The sequence below is a fragment of the Cryptotermes secundus genome, unplaced genomic scaffold (assembly GCF_002891405.2).
Source record: "Cryptotermes secundus unplaced genomic scaffold, Csec_1.0 scaffold840, whole genome shotgun sequence".
In the NCBI taxonomy this organism is placed as follows: domain Eukaryota; kingdom Metazoa; phylum Arthropoda; class Insecta; order Blattodea; family Kalotermitidae; genus Cryptotermes; species Cryptotermes secundus.
The window spans coordinates 268,931-292,404 of NW_019725426.1; the positions used below are offsets into that span (position 1 = coordinate 268,931).

Consider the following 23,474-nt stretch of genomic DNA (forward strand, 5'->3'; position numbering starts at 1 on the left):
TTACTTCACTTGCTACAGTCTTTAGATGGCAGAAACATTACATTCCTTGATTTCAGTATAATCTGTGTGTTTCAGTGATTTTTAAAACTAAGCCAGTGAGAACATTATGTAAATGTGTACAGAAAAAACATATACACTTGTTTGAGGCCTGTCAGCTTAAACAGTATCACAACCAACTTGTACTTGGATTGTACATGATTTGAATATCAGCCTGAGAACAGTTGTCTTGACTGAAGATGATTGGTTTCCCTCAAAACCTACAGATGAATGCTGGATTACAGTCACAGTCCATCATTGTTTATATGATCACCCACATGTGTCATTTGATGCTGCATAACATACACAGTTAACACATCATTGTTAAGTAAACTGTAATCTATTTATCCATATCTCACAATGATAACAATATCTTGTAACTCCTGTATTTATTTCCATTACCACTGATAAGTAATCAGTCCCTTTGTTGGCTTTCCAAATTGTAACTTTTCCATTGTTATACTTCATAAATAACTACAGTACATTTCATTTACATGAGTAATTTTTAGGGAATATTTTGTGTATATTTTTCCTTGTGTCAAATCAATAAATTGGCTGCTGCAAATATTCAGGCTTTTCATTACACTGCATGTTGCTTTGTTCTGTGTTTGTATGTAACTAGATTTTAAGGTTTTTGGTACCAAGATATGTGTATATAAAATTAAGTATCTGTTTGTAGACCTCATATTAGTTAGGCTGTGATCATTGGTTATATCCAGTAATGTTTGTTACTTACCATCAACTCATTCTGATGTAAATTTTATTGACTCTGCCATCATGAGGTCCAGAAAGCAATGGGCTACCATGGCTATTTACTTTGGCATTGTAGGAAACTCTTGTCAGGTTCAGTGATGTTTCTGGAAGTAGTTCTTTATTTCTGAAATTCAAACCAATTCAAATTCAAATTCTTGCTTTCCCTGAGAAATGTTAACAAGTATATATCACAATGGCATATCTGCTTCTTAGAAGTTCCATGGTAGAAGCATAGTCTTTCCAGTGATAATGAGTCATAATTGTTGAGTAACAGAGCCTGGGCATTTAAATATATAAAACAATGGGGAGAAGATTATTATTACAGCGTTCCATATATAATGCCTCCTATTTTTTTTAAAAGAAAACTACAACAGATACAGAAAGCATAATAATGCAGTTAAATAGAGCCGGATTTCAGCTACTTACAGTTATTTTTCCACATAATCACCACCATTAATAATAATAATAATATCTTTATTGCTTCAAGAAAAACGTACAGGCGACACAATCACCACAGTTGTAGAATCAGTCCCAAATAGTAACATATACTATAATAAAACAGTTGCAATAATACAACTTAGTCAATGCTTAGTATAATAAATCAATAATAACTAAAATATGGACATTATAAGCAATTAATAATAAAAGTATACATACATTCGTTATGCACTTTTGCCAGTGATTAACAAGAGCCTGTATGCCGCGCCAGCAGAGGCTAGGCACTTTCTTACAGCTGCAATGACAGCACCATTGTCTGGAAAATGTTACCCACGTAGTCCATCCTTCTTAGGCCCAAAGAGACGGAAGTCTGAAGGTGCTAAAGCGGGGCTATAAGGTGGATGTGGTAGGACAGTCCAGCCAAACTTGTATGGGGTCTAGTGTTATCATGTTTCAAGCAAAAGGTTGTATGCTTCTTTGGCCTGACTTGGGAAATGCGGGCTTTCAGCTTAGTCAGCATCGTTTTGTAGCATTCAGAATTGACAGTCCCTGGTGGTTATCTGCTGATCTGTACGGATGAGGCACTGTTCATTGTAAAGAGTGGCAGCTGAGCAGGGACGCCCAGGGCGTGGCTTGTCGTGCACTTCACTTTCGCCACTGTTGAAACGCACTACCCACCGCCTCACTGTGCTGACATCCACTGTATTGTCTCCGTACACCTTTAGCAAGTGTCGATGGATGTCTGTGGGTACAATTTGTTTGGCAGTGAGAAATTCAATAACACATCTATGTTTCATACGCGCTTCTATGTCAGGCATCATTTTGGTAGACTGCTCTGCTGTCGCTATCTCTCGCACGACAACCAAACTAACAGTAGATTGGCGGGAAGGTTCAACCTTTACTACAACACCACCAACATCCATCTTAGATGTTACATATTAACACAAAAAAATAGGAGGCATTATTTATGGAACACCCCTAGTAGCAAGTTATAGCAAGTAAATGGTAGGTAACTGTAATAATATATGAGCTCTGTAGTGAATGAATGTGGAAAATCAAGCAAGGATTTTGACCCATGATGGGAAATGAACCTCACAGCTCTCTAGAATGGCGGTTCCCCATGAGTTCACTACAAACAAAAATTGTTCAGGAAATTTACTGACTAAAGCTGGTGTACTGTATGGATCATTTGGATATACAGGGACTGAACAAAATAATGGAAACATTACAGATACTGTACACATTTCTTTATTAATATGGTGTTAGACCACCTTTTGTCTTCAATACAACCACAATCCTTGGAATGGACCTGTACAAGTTATGAATGATCTCTAGCAGAATTTTATACCAGTCTTTTTGGAGAACATCTTCAAGGTCATTTAGAGATGTTGTAGTTGGGAAACTGTTCGTCACTTTAGTCTCCAAAACTGACCAGGGTTGTTCAATGATGTTAAAATCGGATGATTATGCTGGCCAAGGAAGTTGTTGAAGTTACATACACATACATACATCAGCGTTTCAGAGTATTCATAAGTGTGCAACTGGCACTGAATATAAAACTTGTCAAACAACAGTCACAAGACAATCACAGATAAAATCACAGAGACATCAATTTGACCATAGTTAAAATCTAAAACTTAATGTGTATATTGATGCCTACTGTGTGACATCCATCAGTCAGCATGCACTCCCCTTCTATTCCTTAGCTGTTGATCCCCACAGAAGAGCAAAAATTCATCAACAGTATATGACAGACTATGTATTAGAACATCCCTTATTTCTTTTATAAACTCTTCTTTATCATGCACTAAGTCAGTTAAATAATCAGGCAGACTGTTAAATATTTTTATACTAATGCAGTGGACCCCTTTCTGCCTCATTGCAAGATGTGATTGTAGGACATGTAAATTTCTTTTGTGTCTTGTTGGTCTCTCATAAATTGAATAATTAAAAGTAAAATACTCTGGGTTATTTATCATAAAAGTCATCAGAGATAAAATATACTGAGAGACCAGTGTTAATATATTTAACTTTATAAGTGCTGGCCTACATGACTCTCTATGTTTCATCCCAATTATTATTCTAATAGTCTTCTTTTGTAAGAGAAAGATCTTGGCCTCTGACGAATTACCCAAAAAAACTATTTTAAGTGTTGTAACATTACTATATGTTTTCATAATTTGTATTGCATAACATGCCTTTCCCAATCTGGGTAACAGTGACTCAACCTGTGTCTTCCAATTCAAGAACTTATAAATTTCAATGCCCAAAAATTTAATATGAGTTTCCTCTTGTAATAATTCATCGTTAAACTTTAAATGTACAGGCATATTGTCACAATTGATTGTTTCAAATTTTAACACTTAGTTTTCCTCAAGTTTAGGGATAAGTCATTGTATTTAAACCACTGACTTAAGGAATTTAACATAAGTTGATAACAATTGATTGTTTCAAATTTTAACACTTAGTTTTCCTCAAGTTTAGGGATAAGTCATTGTATTTAAACCACTGACTTAAGGAATTTAACATAAGTTGATAACAATTGATTGTTTCAAATTTTAACACTTAGTTTTCCTCAAGTTTAGGGATAAGTCATTGTATTTAAACCACTGACTTAAGGAATTTAACATAAGTTGATAACAATTGATTGTTTCAAATTTTAACACTTAGTTTTCCTCAAGTTTAGGGATAAGTCATTGTATTTAAACCACTGACTTAAGGAATTTAACATAAGTTGATAACAATTGATTGTTTCAAATTTTAACACTTAGTTTTCCTCAAGTTTAGGGATAAGTCATTGTATTTAAACCACTGACTTAAGGAATTTAACATAAGTTGATAACAATTGATTGTTTCAAATTTTAACACTTAGTTTTCCTCAAGTTTAGGGATAAGTCATTGTATTTAAACCACTGACTTAAGGAATTTAACATAAGTTGATAACAATNGCTGTTTTGTATATAGGTCTTAATGAGGCAAATCTCATTCTATCAGGATATATTCCATGCTCAAAAGATGCATTAAATATGTGACACAATGGTTTACTTATCTCAGTTATACAGTATTTCAATATCTTACTAGAAATGCCATTTGCAACATAAGTATGCTCTTTATTTCCACCTCCGTTGTAGGTATTAGCCTCAGTTCAGGGAATTTATCAAATTTCAAAGTGTCTAAGAATTTAATAGCTTCATTTTTATTGACACTTTTCGTTTCCAGATTCTCAGCTACAGTTATAGAAATATTTATTGAATACTTCTACTGCTTCCTTAGTATCAGTCACTTTGCTTTTCCCCACTTTGAATTCTGTTATATATATGTTATTACCTTCATGCTTCTCAAACCATGGCTGAACAATTCCAGCTGTGTGAATGGGTGCACTGTCATCTTGGAAAAAATACATTATTGTTCAGAAATAAAGTTTGGATCATGAGATGCACCTGATTACCCAATCTGTCCACATACTCCCTTACATTAATTCGGGCACAATGAGTAATAAGGGGACCAACAAAATACTACAATATTGCTGCTGAAACCATCACAGAACCTCCCCAATTTTTCATTCTTGGAACCAGGCATTCTGGATTGTAGGCTTCCTTGGGTGTTCTTCAAACATAAACTCTTCCTGATGTAGGAAACAGCATGGGCAACTTATCTGACCATATCATGCGTTCATTTCCAATTGTCCAGGTTTCATGGTTGTGACACCATCATTTATGCATCTGAGCATTACTTTCAGTAATCAGAGGTTTAGCAATTGCTGCCCTACCATGGATGTTGGATTTGTGAAGCTCATGTCAGACAGTTTTTGTAGAATGGTCTTCAAGATGAATATTCATTGTGCTGCAGTAGTTCTGTGATTTTTTAAACAATCCTCAGTGAATGACATTCTCATTCTGTCATTGTTGATTTTTCCTCACTATTCCTCTTCCATGATATTGTCTTCCCATGATTTGTGTATGTCGACATAATTTTAGAAAATGTTGTTCTCGATGCACCCAGTAATGTGGCAATTTTTGTTGCAGATGCTCTTGCTAAACATGCACCAATGATCTGTTCTCTTTCAGAATCGGACAAAAGTCCCGTTTTCCAATTCTTTCACACAGACTGTCACTCAACAGAGTGACTAATGCATTGTTATGAGCACTACAGAATGTAAACAAATGGAAGAAAAAGATTCAGTGTTGTCAATTGAAATACTTTCAATGTAGCCAGCACAAATTGTGTTCCTCCTTTTCTTAGTGTTTCCATTATTTTCTCCACCCCCTGTACATAAAAGCTTCGGGCATGTAACTTTCACCGATGAAACATGATTTCTGAGCATGCTACATTTAATGATTACATTTATTGACTTTCAACTTAAGTTGGAATATTGTCATTAAACATGACTGAGACATCCCAAAGGTCTGATAATTCAGAGCTGTTTCTTTTTTTACCACGGCTTTAAGCCCACCAGAAGTTTCAGCAAGATATGGCACTCTTAATAAAATATGAGACTTGGATTGGTGATGCTACCCAATATGGTGGTCTCTGAGGTCATCTGATTTCATTTACATCTGGGCCATATTTGAAAAACAGTGAATAGCTAAAAGTCAAGTTGGAATGGTATTGAATAATGTAACTTCTTAAATGCTGGATTATGTGTATGATGGATCTATCTATATATTAGGTGGATAAATGAAGCACATTTCACTCAGAAGCATTTGGATGTTTGTGATTCATTTTGACCTTTAATTTAATGGTTTTACTTTTAAAATGCTAAGAGTTACTGTGTAAAAATTCTGTGCTATAAATTATGATCATATAAGGCACATAATTTTTTTCTGTGTTCTCTGTTGTATATGAAATTATAGTCATACAATTTTACAGATGGATTTGCATTCTCACAAGAAGAAGGAGGGGCAGTGACACAGTCAGAGGTTATTCGTGCATACAACACAAACCTTCCCAAACCTGGAGGCATGTGAAATGTGAACAGGAATGGAGAAGTTCTACATGAACATGGGTTTGGTATTGATTTAGTTAGCTTCCTGTTGTCTTTACATTTTCCAGAAGTGCCTATGTCACACACAGTCACCCACATACTTGCCTTGGGCAAGGAAAGGTTACATTCAAAATACAGGTCTATACTTCAGACAACATTACTTCATTGCACTTTAAGTATTTATATTTTTTATCTTACAGTCTCCTTATTGTATCAGTGTACTGTGTAATATAATTCAAACATGATTTCATTTTGAAAAATGTTTATCAGTTGTGTTGTTCTTTAGTATTTATTTTGAGGAGCTTAACAGTAATCCAACTTTCAAATCGTACTAAAGTAGCTTTCCTGAATTCACCTAAATATTTTCTTTTAACAGCTATGATCTGTTTGTGTTACAAGGTTTTCCAAACATAGTATAGTATGAACTAAAACCGAGATTGTTGTGTGAGTCATCCAGAATGGTTCCTTAAGAATAATAAGAGTGACAGTGATGACATAGTTGGCATTTGTTCAGATCTTCTCACAGTGAATGGTAAAAGAAATATGTAAGTTCTTTTTTAAAAACTAGCTCTGGACTAAGGCTGTGGAGCTAGATACATATAAATAATGTGTGTGAAAGATGTTCATATATATATATATATTATTTTTATGATGAGTGCCTTAAGGTTTGTGTAGTGCTGAAGACAATTTTCTGTTGAAATATGTCACTGTTGATATACATTAGAATTGTGTGGCCCAGACGATGCAAATTTTCTAGTCTGCAGGCATAATAATATGTTATATTATGTGTGCATACTATTCTGCATATGGCAGAATATTACCAAAGAGCAGATTGTAATTAAACTTGAATTTGTATATGTATGTATATATAAAGTGTTCAAGCTAGTGTGGAGCAATTTTGCAGTCTGTGTTTTTAGACCTGGCCATATGCATCAGAATGGCTAATGGATTTGATTGAATCCGCTGAGAATGTGTATGTACTAGTCAAAAGTGTCATCCTCTCACAATACAGCTGTAGCTAACCACTGCCGTGTTATTTATTGCTATGCTTCTCCTCATGCATAACCCATAGGCCAGGTATTAAAACACAGCCTATATCTCCATTATTAATTAAATAAGAACTAATCTAAAATCTCCCTGGAGGCAGTATGCACTCTCACTTGTAAATTACATTGGGCAGTGAACATTTATTTTGTATGTGTGGGAAAACTAAATAATGTAACGAGATATTTCTTCATGCTGCTATCATTTTCAGTGACTGTAGCATCAGAATATGTTGTAACTTTGGTTTTGTTTCTCTCTTAGTAGCTTTAGATTTGTGATACAATTGTGCTTTTTAATGTACAGGTTTGTAGAACATTGATAGTGTATGTAATTTAAGAAGTGTTTACTCTTCCCTCTCCGAGGCCTTCTGTACATAACATATGATAGTGCGTTACCATACTTTATGGACAGTTTGTTTGTTATTGAAGTTTGTGACATGAGTTAGCAGTCTGTTTCAGTACTGATTGTCAGATGTGAAAAAACTAGACCTTTATATAGAATCCCCCCCCAAAAAAATCTCTCAGAATTATGTCAAAGGATCTAGTCTTTCTTATGTTATTCATAGGATATTTAATGAAACTTATCAACTTTAGAGGTTATTATATGAGAGGACTTAAAATGGTAGTATTAATGGATGCAGGAAAAACAGTTAAGGCTAAGTTTAAAGTACTCTACCATCTCTTGATTTGCATATAACAGTGATTTTAAAATGTTATTCTGAAATACTCTGGAGATGTACTGACAAGTTATAATTTGTCACTTATGTACCATGGAATATTCTTTAAACATGCAGTCTCTTATCTATTTGTTAGAGATGGTACAGTAGCATTCTAGAAACATACAAGTATATGCTTATCAAATTTTTATGATTAATACAACAGTTTATTATCTGATCTAATAGGATGCAAAGAGGATATCCTAAAGTGCAATGCTTGATTTGCACCCTCTGTGGTGTAGTACCTGTGATTGTAACTTACTCAGGTGTCTTCAAGTAGACTAAGGAATAGTGATGCAAGGGCTGATAATCATCCCTATCTAAAGGAATTTTAAGAGACAATCAAATGTTCTTGCAGCTAAAACCAAGAGCGCTTTGGTAATGCTCGCTCTTTTACCAAATAATGATCATATAGTAATTACTCCAGGTTATATGGGATTGACTAAGTTTATACTATTAGATTGGTATGTTAATTTTCCATGAGCAGGATGTAACATTAGTTTTACTGATGCTGAAATCATGCAGTTGTCAGTGCTCCAACCTCATACAAAATCAGTCTCAGACTGTAGTAGACTACAATCTTTAGGACACTTAAGGGCATGGTAAATTTTTATATCAGCATACCTAGAGAAGTTACTTGAATGATGTAAGTCATCAGTAAACACATTTGAAAACAGAGGCCAGGACACGTCCTTGATGAACACCAGAAAGTATTTTAAAGACAATGAAAGAGTTCCAGAAACATGGAGCTGTGATTTCCTGTTGGTTAGGTAACTGCAAAATCAGTTTACCTGACCACGAGAAAGTCCAAAATAAATGGCAACAGCTTGACAGTGAGAACCAACTAAAGATTTGATAAAATAAGAAAAAGTTACGAGATTAGTGATGGTAAATCAAGATTTAGTAAAACTGTGCTGGCATAAATTTAAAGTAATGTGAAAAATGGTCATGAATAACAAATTCAAATAATTTGAAAGAATTGTTAAGAATAGAGATTGGTCTGTAATTACTAATGGAAGCACTACTGTCTTTCTTAAAAACAGGAACAACTACTGCTTGCTTCCATATGGTAGGGAGATATTGCCAAGGCAAACTTATATTAAAAAAATATGTTTCAAAACAGGTGTAAAGGTATCAGAACAATGCCTAATAACAAAGCTAAGGATGTTATCAAGACTGACAGATTTTGATGGCCTCAAATGTTTAAAGGCTGTAAAAACATCTGAATCATAAATAGAAGCTAAATGTAAAAATTCAGAAGATAATGGAAGGAAGGACCTGAACAAGGGTTATTATATAATTACTTACTTATGGAACCGAGCCCTTCTTGAGCAGAAGCCAAATCTGCAGCTACTCAAGAATTTCCCAGCATTTTATGGAACCCGAAGGTTCATTACCATGTTCACAAGAGCCCTCCACTTGTCCCTATCCTGAGCCAGATCAATTCAGTCCATACCATTCCATCCTATCTCTCTAAGATCCATTTTAATATTGTCCACCCACCTACACCTTGTCTTCCCAGTGGTATGTTTCCTTCTGGCCTTCCCACCAATAGCCTATATGCATTCCTCTTCTCCCCCATTCGTGCTACATGCCCTGCCACCTCATCATCCTTGATTTGATCATTCTAATTATACTTGGAGAAGAGTACAAATTATGAAGCTCCTCATTATGCAGTTTGCTCCAACCTCCTGTCACTTCATCCCTCTTCGGTCCAAATATTCTCCTCAACGCCCTGTTCTCAGACACCCTCAGTCTATGTTCCTCTTTTAATGTCAGTTTTACACCCATACAGAACCACAGGCAAAATTATAGTTTTGTATATTCTAATGTTTGTGTGTTTGGACCGCAGTTGAGAAGACAATAGGTTCTGGACTGATTGGTAGAAAGCATTACCTGAGTTCAATCTCCTCTTAATTTCCTCCTCAATCAGGTTTTGATTTGTTATCGTTGTTCCCAAATATCTGAACTGTGCCACATTTTCAAGACATCCGTTTCCTATCGGTATGTCATGATTTTGCCCTGCATTTTGGTGACGACACAGCAACTAATGCATGAAAATATTTAGCAAATATGTTAACAACATGTCTGACCAAATGAGTGAAAAGTAAAAAAAAAAGTAAATCTATCCCTGTACCAGGCCATGAAGGCCCATATGGTTGTGAGACGTTGAGGGTCCCACATTATCTAGACAATCAGCTCAAATATGGCGGTTAGGTTGTCAGCCTTACGCGCCGGCTGCGCTTTACTCCCCAGGAAAATTATTTAATTAATTCCTGACACTCATTTCTGCTAGAGGCTGAGTGAACCTCAGGGCTGTAGTGTGGCTACAAGGATTAGGTCAATTGAAAAAAATCCAGTGACCCCATTGGGACTTGAATCCATGACCTTCCGGCTTGTAGCATAGCCCCTCAACGAACTATGCTACCACGTGCCCCTGACCAAATGAGTACCATTAATAATAATTCAATTCAATTCAATTCATGTTCATTTACACGTAAACTTAACAGCACAGAGGCGAGTTACAAAGTTAGCTTGAGTACTTAGAAATACACAAAAAGAATTAAAAAACAAAATATGACAGTCTATATAATGGCAATAAATTAATAATTTATTGCCATTATATAGACTGTCATATTTTGTTTTTTAATTCTTTTTGTGTATTTCTAAGTACTCAAGCTAANGTTTCGACTATTACAGCCATCATGAGGCAAACACATGATTACCATATTCAAGCACTACTGAAATGATATTGCGATAGTGAAGCTGGATACTTGATAATTATTAAGCTAATTTTAGCCTTGACTATGTATTGTATTGTTGTGTTGTGATGGACTCTAATAAAGAATTGTATATAATAACACAACAGGTTGCACAAAATGAAAATTAATAATAATAATTGCAAGAAAAAATGAAGTTAGTGTTAAGAGGTGAGAAAAATAATAAAAGTATACTTCCATTGGTTATGCCATTTTGTGGTGAGAAAGGACAATATGCATACATACACGCATAGAAGTTAATAATAATAACAATAATTCAATTAATTTTTACTAATTTGTGTGTTGGCACAATATCCAATATAATTAAATTCACTGATATGTTGGGTTTTTGGACTTTATCCATCGTCCTGGTTTTTAAGATAACAAAATAAAAACACAACGTTTCAGAAACTGGATCTGTTTCCATCCTCAGGTGAAGGAAAACATCTATTCAGTTGGGTCCGTTAGAAAGAGCAGATCCAGTTTCCGAAACATCGTGTTTTTATTTTGTTATCTTAAAAACCAGGACGATGGATAAAGTCCAAAAACCCAACATATCAGTGTGTTATACACCATCATCAGAATCCTATAGTAACTAATTCAATTCAGTTCTTTATTATTTATGTGCTGAGTCAACAGCCGCAAGGCCAATTACAGACAGAGAACACTGAAGATACAAGTGATTACATTATGGACATCACAACATAAAGTCAAAGACAAATTATAGGCAAACACTGGAGGAAAAACACATTAATGCAGACAAGTAAACAAACAATAATAATAATAATTTCATTAACATACACAGTGTGTCCAGGTTCTGTTAGGACTGTGTTCATTAGAAATACAAGACGTGAATTATTTTCAAAATTTCACTCTTTTTATTCAAAATAGTCTCCTTCTGAATCAATCAGTCACTGTTCTCCTTTTGTGGAATCGCATTTAAACTGCGGTACATTCCCTTTGGATGTTCTCGATGGTGTCGTGATGGTCTCCTTTCATTGCCAACTTAACCTTTTGGAGCAACCAGAAATCTGCTGGAGCCAAATCTGGCGAATACAGAGGATGATCAAGGACTATGATCCCTTTTCTGGCCAAATATTGTGCACGATCTTCAATTTGTAGTGTGGGGCATTGTCGTGGAGGAGCAACCAGGAACCTTGCTCTCGATATTCAGGTCGAATTCGAAGAATTCTTGCCCACAAACCATTGAGGACTCCAAGATAATAATCATAATTCACTCTTTGACCTTCTGGCAGAAATTCCTTGTGATTGAGTCCTTTGGAATCGAAGAAAACAGCAGTGTCTTTACTCAACTCTTTTGCTTGCGCATTTTCTTTGTTTCAGCTTCTTTGGGCTCAACCACACTGCACTCTGCCACTTTGTGAGAGGCTTATATTGAAAACACCATGTCTCGTCACCAGTAACATTCGATTTTGTAAATTTTGTATCACTTTGGGCCGACCGTAACATGTCTTTGCAGTGTTCCACTCTGGCATGTTTTTCATCGCCTGACAGCGTGTGTGGTAGAAACCACACACAGACCTTCTGTTTGCCCAAATCCTTGGTCAAAATTTGATGCACAGTAATTTTTGGTATTCCCAAAAGGTCCTCGATGTGTCTTGCCGAAACATACCTGTCTGATGCAAGGATTTCGGTCACTTTTTCACATTTTCTTCAGTGCGACTTGTTTTCGGCTTTGATGCATGTGGAGCATCTTCAGTGTCCTCCCTGCCGTCACGAAATACAGCATGACATAAAAATATATTCAAGCGACTCAAACAGTCATTACCATACAGACTTTTCATCATTTTATATGCTTCTCCAGCTATTTTGCCTAACTTCAAGCAAAATTTGATGTTGGCTCTCTGTACAACCACTATTTTCCGACGAGCGTCAGAACAGTACTGTTACATTCAAGGTCAGAACACATATTGCAGTAATGCTTGCACTTTGAAATTATAGACAACCACAGCTGAGACTTCGCCAGCAGATGGCATTGCTGGGTAAAATTTAAAAAAATGAGTCCTAACGGATCCTGGACACACGATGTAAATCATAGTTGTTATGTAAACAGAAATGAAATGTATAAATATTTAATTGTGAACTGAAATAATAATAATAATTCATTTCAGTTCTTACTTATTTATGTGCTGCCTTAACAGCCCAATGGTCAATTTTGAAGTGAGCATGACTAAAGAAAGATAAAGAAAACAGCCACAAACAAAATACAAAAAAAGGAATATAAGCCATTTGACTAATGATGATGGTGGTGATGATTTATTGATTACATGCTGAGTGTAACAGCCAGGAGCCAATTATAGAGTTAGCACAAATGCAAATTAACATCATAAACAAACGTGGACAAAAACAAAGAAACAAACAATAAATGCTATATGAATTATAAGTTGTTAACAGTGATACTAATAATAATAATTCAGTTTAATTCAGTTACTTATTTATTTTTGTGCTGATCTCAACAGACAGTTGACAGTTACAGAGTCATCACAAATAGAACACAGCAGAAGCAGTAAGACAAAGGAATTGAATCAGTCAAGTTATTTACATTTCAACTGTGCATGACAGATGGAGGCATCAGTACACCAGAGAAATGTACAGAAGCCTGTCGGTTAGGTAATAACTGACCAGAAAATAATCCATAATTATTAAGTTTATGAAACACCAGTGCATGCATTACTAAAGTCAAAATAAGTAGTCATTTTGACCTTATGAATAAACTAAAGGGGTAACAAAGTCAAGGAGTGTGACAGAATCTGTAATAGTAGATACTGATTTGATGAAAGCATGTTGGAAAGGCTTTAATTTTAATTTTAAAAAGTGAGAAACATGGTCAGGTATGACAAATTTAAACAAACTGGGACATTTGTTTAAAATATCTGTGGGCCCATATTTACCAGCAGAGGAACTTTTCCATTATTGAAAATGGGCAATTGCTGCTTGCTTCCACAAGTTAGGTAGTATTCTGAGATAGCTGAGATTAAAAATGAACTTGAGAGCAGGAACAAAAATTTCAGAACATTTTATAACAGAACAAGGTATACCATCATATCTGATTTCAATGGCTGCAGTGGTTTTAGAGCATTCTGAATATCAAAGTTAGAAATATAAGCTAAAAACTTCCATACATTTATTAAGAAAAGAAAATGTTCCAGAACAAAAACTATTGTAAAGAGATTGAAAATGTTTTGAAAGGGCCTCAAGTAATCAGTATTATTTTTCCTAAATTTTAATACATACTTCTGAAATTACTTATGACAAGATTTTAAATCTTCATCAGTGGATTTGAACCACCAGTATCTGTCAAGACTTAATGGTTGTTTTAATCAGTTTCTGGTAAAAAATAAAAATTTGTCATAAAATCATCTTAAAAGTTCTTTTAATATCTGTCAAAGTAGCAGTTCTTTTTAATGTCAAATTTTAATTTGACACAAATCCAATGAGGATATTTATGCTTTTTACTGTACCCAAAATGAATAGCTAAATGTATAGCTTGGGTTACAGTTAACACTTAATCTTTCATGGCAGCATCAAAGATGTTTTGTTATAAAGTGAGGGTCAGTCATTAGTAGACAAGGCATTGTAAAGCACTTCATAGTCTCTGGCAAAAAATCTCTTATAAAAGTATTAAAATTTTGTTCAGAGTATTGAACTGGCATAACAACAACAATAATAATACAGAACCTAATTCTAAATTGATTTACTACACAGCAGTCACAGATGAAGCCCATGTAATCTCTGATATTGCAGTAAATTATATGTGAAAGAAGTGTTGGAGGAGCATTCCAGAAAAAGTAGGCTGTTTATTTATCACAAAATATTGTTGACCCTTATATTAAAGGTCTCTAATCTAGTAGTCAAAAGAAAGTGGTATCACAACACATTTTATTTCCAACTTTGTGCATCAGCACCTATGTTGGTTCAGATAGCATTTCTTGTGTTTCATTGTCTCATTTGCAGTGTAGCTAAAGAAGGCTAACTCCTCTGTAACTGTGTTGCAAACTCTGAATGTGGTGAGGTAATTAGTGTATTTTAGCACCATTGATATAATTCCTATATAAATTAAATAAATTTATACTGTTTTGACCATTCAGGCCATTATCAGGTGAGTCATTTAACATTAACACACTACTCTTTCTGCTATTATTCCCCTACCTTGGACAGTGTTTACAATTTTTATGGGGAATATCAGTGTCATTTATAGTATTAAGCCAGGTGTAAGTCATGTGCAAGCTTATCACACAAGTGAATACCTCATTCCACTACACACAAAAAATAGCGCACAGATACCTAAGCCAGCACATGGTGATCCAACAGCAATAACAACTGTTTGTTTTAGTTTATTTTATTTTCCCATAAATCAAATACATTGATACAGGACTCGTCATAACATAATACATCAGTAAAAAAACATATACAGGCAATTCTACCAGTATACAATACATATAGATCCTACTTATCAAAACGAAAAGCTGCATAAAAGTCAAGACAAAAAGATTACATCAACCACAGAAAACAGACAGAACAGAGCAGCTAATCATAAAAAATGTATCCGATCAGCAATCACATTATAAGTTATTTACAAGAAGCAAGGTTTTCCATTATTCTCCAATCTAGATATTCCTGCAATGAGTAAAAGGAACCAATATGGATAAATTATTTTAAAGCATGTCTAAACTTATCAACATCATTTGTCATGTTCTTAAGATTGTGTGGTAGATTATTATATATCATAGTCCCAGAACATTAGACACCTTTTTGGACTTTAGTTAGTTTATAAGTTGGATGATGTAAATCCAAACCTTGTCTGGTATGGATACTATGTATATTAGTGTGAAAGTATCCATATTTTTAACAAGAAACATGGATATTGAAAATATATATTTTGAGTAAAACAGCGAAATATTTAGACACCTAAACAATGGATGACAAGAGTCCATTTTTCTAGCTTTCATAATGATTCTGTTCTTTTCGTATTTTAAAAATTAAATTACTGTTGGCAGAATTGCCCCAAAATACAATTCCATAAGACATACTGGAATGTACATAGGCATAATAGGTCATCAGTAGACTCTCCTGGGACACAACGGCAGATAGAGTTCTGATGTCATAGACAGCCGAACTCAGCTGAATTGCTAATTGATTAATAGGATCTTTCCAGGACAAAGTACTGTCAATGATAAAACAACAGACTCCGTGATTTTAGTCCGCAAGCGAACTACACCCACCGAGCGACCGCCACTTGTCGGCGAAGTTTAGTGCCAACTTTTGCGGATAGATGGTGTCACGTGGTCAGCGCAATGAATCCCCATGGCTGTGAATTTCGGTATTCTAGACCGGACCCGCTATTTCATTGAAATAGCTCCTCAGTTATCATGAGGCTGAGTGGACCCCGTTCCAGACCCACTATTTCTCCGAAAAAGAATGTGATAGTGCCAGGAATCGAACCCGGACCTCTGGATCTGTAGCCAGGAACGCTGACCACTATCAATGATTAGTCCAAGATATTTGACATTACAAGTGTTGTGGANTGCATTAGCGAATTGTTTGAAAACCACCATTTATTTTTAGCAGAATTGCTTTGAAGGTATTTTCAAGTTCTGTGGAATTAGAATTAGAACACAGTATACTAGTATCATCTGCATACAAAATTGGTATTTATTTACTAAACAAGGCAGATCATTGATATATAAAAGAAAAAACAAAGGCCCAAGTACTGAACCTTGTGGAACACTTTGTTTAACATTTTGCCATTCAGAGACACCCTTTTTATAATTATTATTTATTAAAGTTCTTTGATATCTATCAGTCAAGTAAGATTTAATCAACTTCCCTGATATACTATTGATGCCATACAACTCCAATTTAGCAAGCAATATGTCGTGATTGACACAGTCAAACGTGTTGGTTAAGTCACAAAATAATCCTCCAACAGAACTTTAATAATAGATAAATGTGCTGGCATACAAAGTTATACAGTGGTATGAAATACAGGCTACAAAACTAGAGAAATTTTAATTTATAACATTAATAATTATGTGTTTTATTGTATTTGTACTTAATTTAAAATTAACATGAATTTTAGCCTAATATTGTAATCTTGCATATGAATTACAGCTGGAATAATACTATAAATGACACAAATGACGTTTCCACTAAAAATTGTAAAAAAAAAAACGTAAACACTGGCTGACATAGGGGAATAGTAGCAGAAAAAGTAGCATTAATATAAAATTACGTACCTGATGATGGCTTAAATGGCCAATACATATTCTAAAGTGAAAACAGTATAAATTTATTTTGTTTATACAGAAATTGTATCAACAGAACATATAATAAATGGTGAGGGAATGTTTATTTATTTACAGTTTTTATGAAGGAATGTAAAATTTCATGTGAGAAATGTGTTAATGTACTGTTCTGAAGTTTTCCTTCTTTGAACCATTCTAATGCTTTCATACTTTTGTTATACGTTAATCTCATGCAGTAAGTATATAAATATGCTATCCAAGAAATGTCTTCAAGGTTACTGTCTCATGGAATGTAATGCTATGTGGTTTGGTAAATTGATACATCCTAGACAAGACCATATTCTAGATACTCGCCACCGTGAGAACCTCAGATTTCAAGAAATGTTCGATGGAGCTGTAATCTCTGTAAAATTATCCCAAGCTACAGAACATTGAATATCCTTTTCATGGAAATGGAAAGCACCTCACTGTATAGGGTAGTTAATTTAGTTAAGTAGGTAATTAGATAACACAGCTCTCATCTTTAGTCTGTTCACCAACTTTCTTTCCATAATTTGTGACATTGTGAAAGTCAGATCAGTCACTGAGCCTTTGTTCTTAAATCCATTTTGTTCCTCTATATCCTTGCTTATTTTTTGCATGTGATAATCATTTATATATTTTAAGATGCGACTTAACATTATGATTACTTTGACTCTGGGTGTCAAAAAGTCCCACAGCCAAAGAATAAATGTATGAAATTAATATCATAATAAAAGTTGACTTTTGGTAGTAGGAAAAAGTACTTGTTTGTATGTACAGGTATTAAGTATTACTTGGATAAATGAATTCTGAGAATTGATGAGTAATGGATAACACACAGTGAAATAATGTATTATTGATAGAGTATTTTCTAGCTGTAAATGGTTTAAAGTGCTAGTATTGTTCATGGTTTGCCATTTTAGGACAGACAACTCTCTATGCTCACTCTCCCCAAATTACTTCTCTATCCAGGATTTCTAAAAATTAGGAGTCACATTTTTTCTTACACTTTCATGTATGTCTCTCCATGTACCGAATAGTTCAGTCCTATGATAAATGTAAAAGTGAGAGAGCTATTAATGGTTACTATGTTCTCTCTCTGAAAACTCTAGACTTGTAATGAGGATGTTAAAATTTATAGAGTTATGATACAGATTTAAAGCCATGGATTTGATGTAAGTACCTAGCCAAGGAAGATAAGTGAACAGTGTTATATTGCAATTTCCAGGAGCTTGGAAATGTATGTGTGCAGTGAAAAAATGTACTCACATTTATGTTACAATTTATATAAGTTCATAGAAGCAGTCTGAATGGTTATGTGGTAATTTCGTTTCTGGTGACCAGGCCAATTTTTTAAATCCATTTATAAACTAGATTCACAACAATGCATTGAAATTGTACTTATGTTTTACACTTCATGATAAGTTACTGGTAAAGCCATATACATAAGAATATAAATGGACCTTTGAGATTGTGAAGTTTTAATTTGGGGGGACCACATTTCTCCATGTACTATGGACAGAACTCTTCAGTCAAATATGCAAACTGCTACAAAACTGATCTTGTCCATAATATAACTTCAGTAAAGGTGAATGGTAATTTATCTCGTGATGGTCAGATTATCACTGATTCATTTAGTAAATACTTTGTTTCGGCTGTTCAAAGTAACTACCAGAATAATGCTATACCCAATTGTGCAAATTCTAAAACTTATTTATTTAAGGCATTTACCCAACCTTTTCCTGCTATAAACTTAAAATGGGTATCACCTAAAGAAATAGAAGATATAACAAGGTCACTAAAAATAAAGAACTCATATGGATATGACGGGATATCAACAAAAATTTTAAGAAGTAGTATTCCCTATATTTCTTCTCCCTTAACTTATGTATGCAATAGAATGTTGATTACTGGCAGCTTTCCAACAAGATTAAAATTTTTGGAAATAAGACCTATATTTAAAAGCGGAGGCAAAATGACATATCTAATTATAGACCTATTTCACACCTCATATCACTCTCTAAGATTTTTGAAAAAATACTCTATAATAGATTATGTCAACATATTGAGGATATTCATAGTCTTGTTAATGAACAGTTTGGCTTTAGGCAAGCATCATTAACAGATTGCGCATCTTATCACTTAATTAATAATATCTTAACAGCATTAGATAGTAAATTATTAGTTGGGGGTATTTTCTGCGATCTTCATACGGCTTTTGATAGTGTTAGTTAAGATATTTTGTTGTTCAAAATGGAATTCTATGGGATTACAGGAACAGCTTATAACTTAATAAAATCCTCTCTACAAGACAGATATCAGAAAGTGTTAGTTAATGTTAACTCAAGTAAATACTACTCTAGATGGGAATCTGTTACTGTTGGAGTCCCTCAGGGGTCCATATTTGGTCCCTTGCTCTTTCTCTGATATGTTAATGATATGCCTAATGTAATATCCGACATCTCAAACCCTGTCTTATATGCTGATGATACTAGTCTGATAATTACAAACCCTGATATTCAAACATTTGAAAGAGATATAAATACCGCCATACACAGATTAAATAGATGGCTTCATAGCAATTTATTATCATTAAATCTGGAAAAAAACTTATTTCCTTCAATTTTTAACCAAAAACACTTATGCAGCTGACTTAACTATATCATACAGAAACAGACAAATAACTAGTATACATACCATAAAATTTTTAGGTTTAATAATTGATAAAAATTTATCATGGCATACTCATATTGATCAATTGATACCTAAACTAAATAAGATATCCTACATAATTTGATTTTTGAAACCATTACTGTCTTTAAGAGACCTTAAAAATGGTTTATTTCTCATTAGTCCATTCAGTTATCTCATATGGTATAATATTTTGGGGTAGTTCAACTCACTCTAAAATTATATTTAAAATCCAAAAAAGGATAATTAGAATCATTACAAATTCCGGCAGCAGGGATTCTTGTCGATATTTATTTAAGGAACTGTCTATTTTACCATTCTACTCTCAGTATATATATGCGCTTTATTAATGTTTGTTGTTAATAATATAGATTTATTTAAAATGAACTCAAATGTTCATACTCTTAATACAAGATCTAATTGTGATTTGCATTTTCCAGTGGCAAATCTGACTGTATGCTAGAAAGGAGTACGGTGCTCTGGTATTAAACTTTACAATCACATTCCATCAACTCTTAAACAAATATCATATGATATCCCAAAATTTAAAGTTGCTTTAAAGAATTTTCTGACCAACTCTTTCTACACTGTGGAGGAATACTATTGTTATAAATAAGAATTTAAAAATTTGACTATATCTCACAGGAGTAGAGATGCCTGTGTGGAGGCGAGGTCGAATACCTTCCCTGTGACCCTGCGAGTCATAGGCGGCGACGAAAATGGAAGTCTCAAATCTGAGACAGTAAAATATGGTCTCAAGTCCCAAGGGACTCAGACCTGAGAAAGACTGCACTGGCAAGGGCCAGCAGCATATACAAAAGGCAGACCCGTCCTCTTGTCAGAGAGGGCACCCCACAGAAACAAGACTGTAAATGCCAAACACTAATAGATATCTGGTCATGAGCCCCAGCCAGGGCTCGACACCAAGACTTACTGACTGACTGACCGACTATCAGTTGCAATGTGACTTGGACTGGACTATATCTGAAGTATTGAAATTGCTGATTTTATGACTGTAAATCTTGATTATTTTGATTGTAAGATGTCAACTTTATGCTTTTAAATGTACTATTTTGTGTATAAATATTGTAGTTATATTGCATGTTTTTATAATTTGTCCAGTCATGTATAAGAAAATTTATTGAGTTGACTGGTTTCAATCATTTTTGAAACTATGCGTGTATGGGACTTGTTCCACATCCAATGGCGTTTTAGCCCATCTGGATCTATGGAATTGGAAATGAATATGAATGAATGAAATGTGTTCTGAGAAATTCCACAGTAAAGAAATAAATATATTAAATTACTTACAGTTATAGTTTAAATGGAAAAAAATATATTTACATATGCAGGAATGCAGTGATATGGATGTTTAATTCTGACAGTTGACTTGTATAATGGTTAAACATATAACTGACTGATATATCCCAGCACTGAAAGATTTGACACATTGTCAAGAACAGTTCTTTATGTGTTAGGAAGTAATTCAATATATAATTTAATTAACTTCGACTTTAATGGACTTTCTTTCATATTTACATATGTGAAAGTTATGGAAAAAGCTGTAATGACAATGTTTGTGTTTTTCTTTATTAACAAAATTTACATGGTGTCAGAATGTGTAAATTAGTACATTCATTTATTCTGCTTACAAACCTTGTAATTTTCAGGAACTAGGGACATATATCATGAAATCAGCATGTGTATCACACGTGCCTAGTGGAAGCTATGTATGTCTATTGTACGTTTTCTTTGGCACTTGCAGTCCATTCTCAAAAGGTTACTATACTTGAAATGCCTTGAAAACTGAACCACTAAGGGTTAAGACCCTTTACATGTCATGTAATTATTATATTATTACCAAGTTTGGTGAATGTATGAAATACAATAATGTAACCACTGTTCACATTCTTCTGAGCCCTTTCACCATATAAGTCAGTCCCTGTGTTCTTATCAGGTAGGCAGAAGCAAGGAGAGTCAAAACGCCATTCATATGTAGGGGCATTAAGAAACATTCACAAGAAATGTCTCATGCTTTCTGTCTAACTCTTAACTGTTATGCAAAATAATATTTACTGATTTTGAATTGCTTCATTTTTGGTCCGTTACACTATCAATCACAAAGTCAATAGAAAGTCCGTCGAGTGTAACAATGTTTTTAGGTCACTTCTTTATCACATTTGCCTTACATGTTTCGGTTTAATAAAACCATCATCAGCGGCACATATTACAAACACACGAAAACACTGGCATTGTTTAAATGTACACAGTATATATGCTGCGTGGACGCTGCTACAATTGTCGATGTGTAAAAGCACAACACTTGCTAGGAATGTGGAATGCACGTTCAACTCTCGCATTCCATCCGAAATTGCCCTCAAATTAAACCGTCAATGTTAAAATATTTAAAAGTTTAAAACATTTGAAGTAAAATGTTAGGCTCCTCCTTGTTAATTCATCCCAATGATGGGAGATGTCAACTTGAGGTTGTATAGGCTTATGGTCAGATGTTTCTTATGCGTTGTGTGTTGTGTACATTGACGGTTTAATTTGAGGGCAATATCGGATGGAATGCGAGAGTTGAACGTGCATTACACATTCCTAGCAAGTGTTGTGCTTTTACACATCGACAATTGTAGCAGTGTCCACGCAGCATATATACTGTGTACATTTAAACAACGCCAGTGTTTTCGTGTGTTTGTAATATGTGCCGCTGATGATGGCTTTATTAAACCGAAACATGTAAGGCAAATGTGATAAAGAAGTGACCTAAAAACATTGTTACACTCGACGGACTTTCTATTGACTTTGTAATATTTACTGATTTTAGGCTTTCACAGTGGTCGGCTGTTGATATTGTTCAGTTCTTTGGTGTGTGGATGTGAGCAATGTTGCCAACATTTTGAAAGTAAATGCTACGTGCATCTTCAGGGTTGAAGTATGCAGGATGGGTAAGTTTCTATACGCAAACACACACACACACACACACTGGCTCACCCACCCAGCACATTTGAACTCTGAAGATAGAGGAAGCATATACCTCTGAAATTTTGTCAACATTATTCACATCCATATGGTGTAATCATGCAAGAAATGAAATAACATATACAGTATTTCTTTACATAATATTTTTCCATCAGAAATGCAGGAGGAAATGATATTTCAATTGGAAAATGACTGTGATTGAACTAATTTAGTAATTTGGATTGGATAATTTGGAAACTGACAAAGCTCTGTGTTGTGACAGTGGAACAACGATTTAAGTACCTGAATTCTGGGTATTTGAATTTTCAGAACTCTCTGCACCCTTGTTCATCTACACTGTATTTACATAGGAAACAGACTGATGAACACATGAAAATATGAGATGAAAAATGTAAGTTGATAACAGACTGTCAGTCTCATTTTGTTTTAACTACGTAGTATGAATTATATTTTAAGAAACTTTAGCTTGAACAACTTTATATGTACTAATTCTTGTTACTGTGTAAATTGTATGTAGGGAGTGGGAATTCTTGCAGAAAGTTGTTCCATTACTAAGTCTTTAAAATATATGGTTCCTTTAGGAACATGATTGTTTTCTCAACTGGAGACTTGGTATGTTATCTGAAGTTCACAGTGTCTTTATATGAAAAATGGCAGTGTTGTTTGAAATAGGTACCATACTGGCTAGATCATAATTATGAATGTGTACTGAGATTACATTTTTGTTTTCAGTATGCTTTGTTGTACTTGCAAGACATCATTGTAATGAAAATGATGAAATA

The 23,474-nt window shown here is 34.3% G+C and overlaps 1 protein-coding gene and 1 long non-coding RNA gene across 4 annotated transcripts in view; one reads left to right on the forward strand and one right to left on the reverse strand.

Moving 5' to 3' along the window:
- Positions 1–9,330, forward strand: part of LOC111863415 (phospholipid-transporting ATPase IA) — a 225,615-nt gene extending 216,285 nt beyond the window's left edge. For all 3 annotated transcript variants that reach the window (XM_023849724.2, XM_033751055.1, XM_023849723.2), the window contains one exon: positions 6,097–9,330. In XM_023849724.2, the coding sequence (XP_023705492.1) occupies positions 6,097–6,194 (98 nt within the window). In that variant the 3' untranslated portion in view covers positions 6,195–9,330. The remainder of the gene's footprint in view (positions 1–6,096) is intronic.
- LOC117282235 overlaps positions 1–23,474 on the reverse strand; it is a 31,462-nt gene that overhangs the window by 433 nt on the left and 7,555 nt on the right. Inside the window, exon 2 of the long non-coding RNA XR_004512908.1 lies at positions 773–913. This is a non-coding gene — a long non-coding RNA (uncharacterized LOC117282235). The remainder of the gene's footprint in view (positions 1–772; positions 914–23,474) is intronic.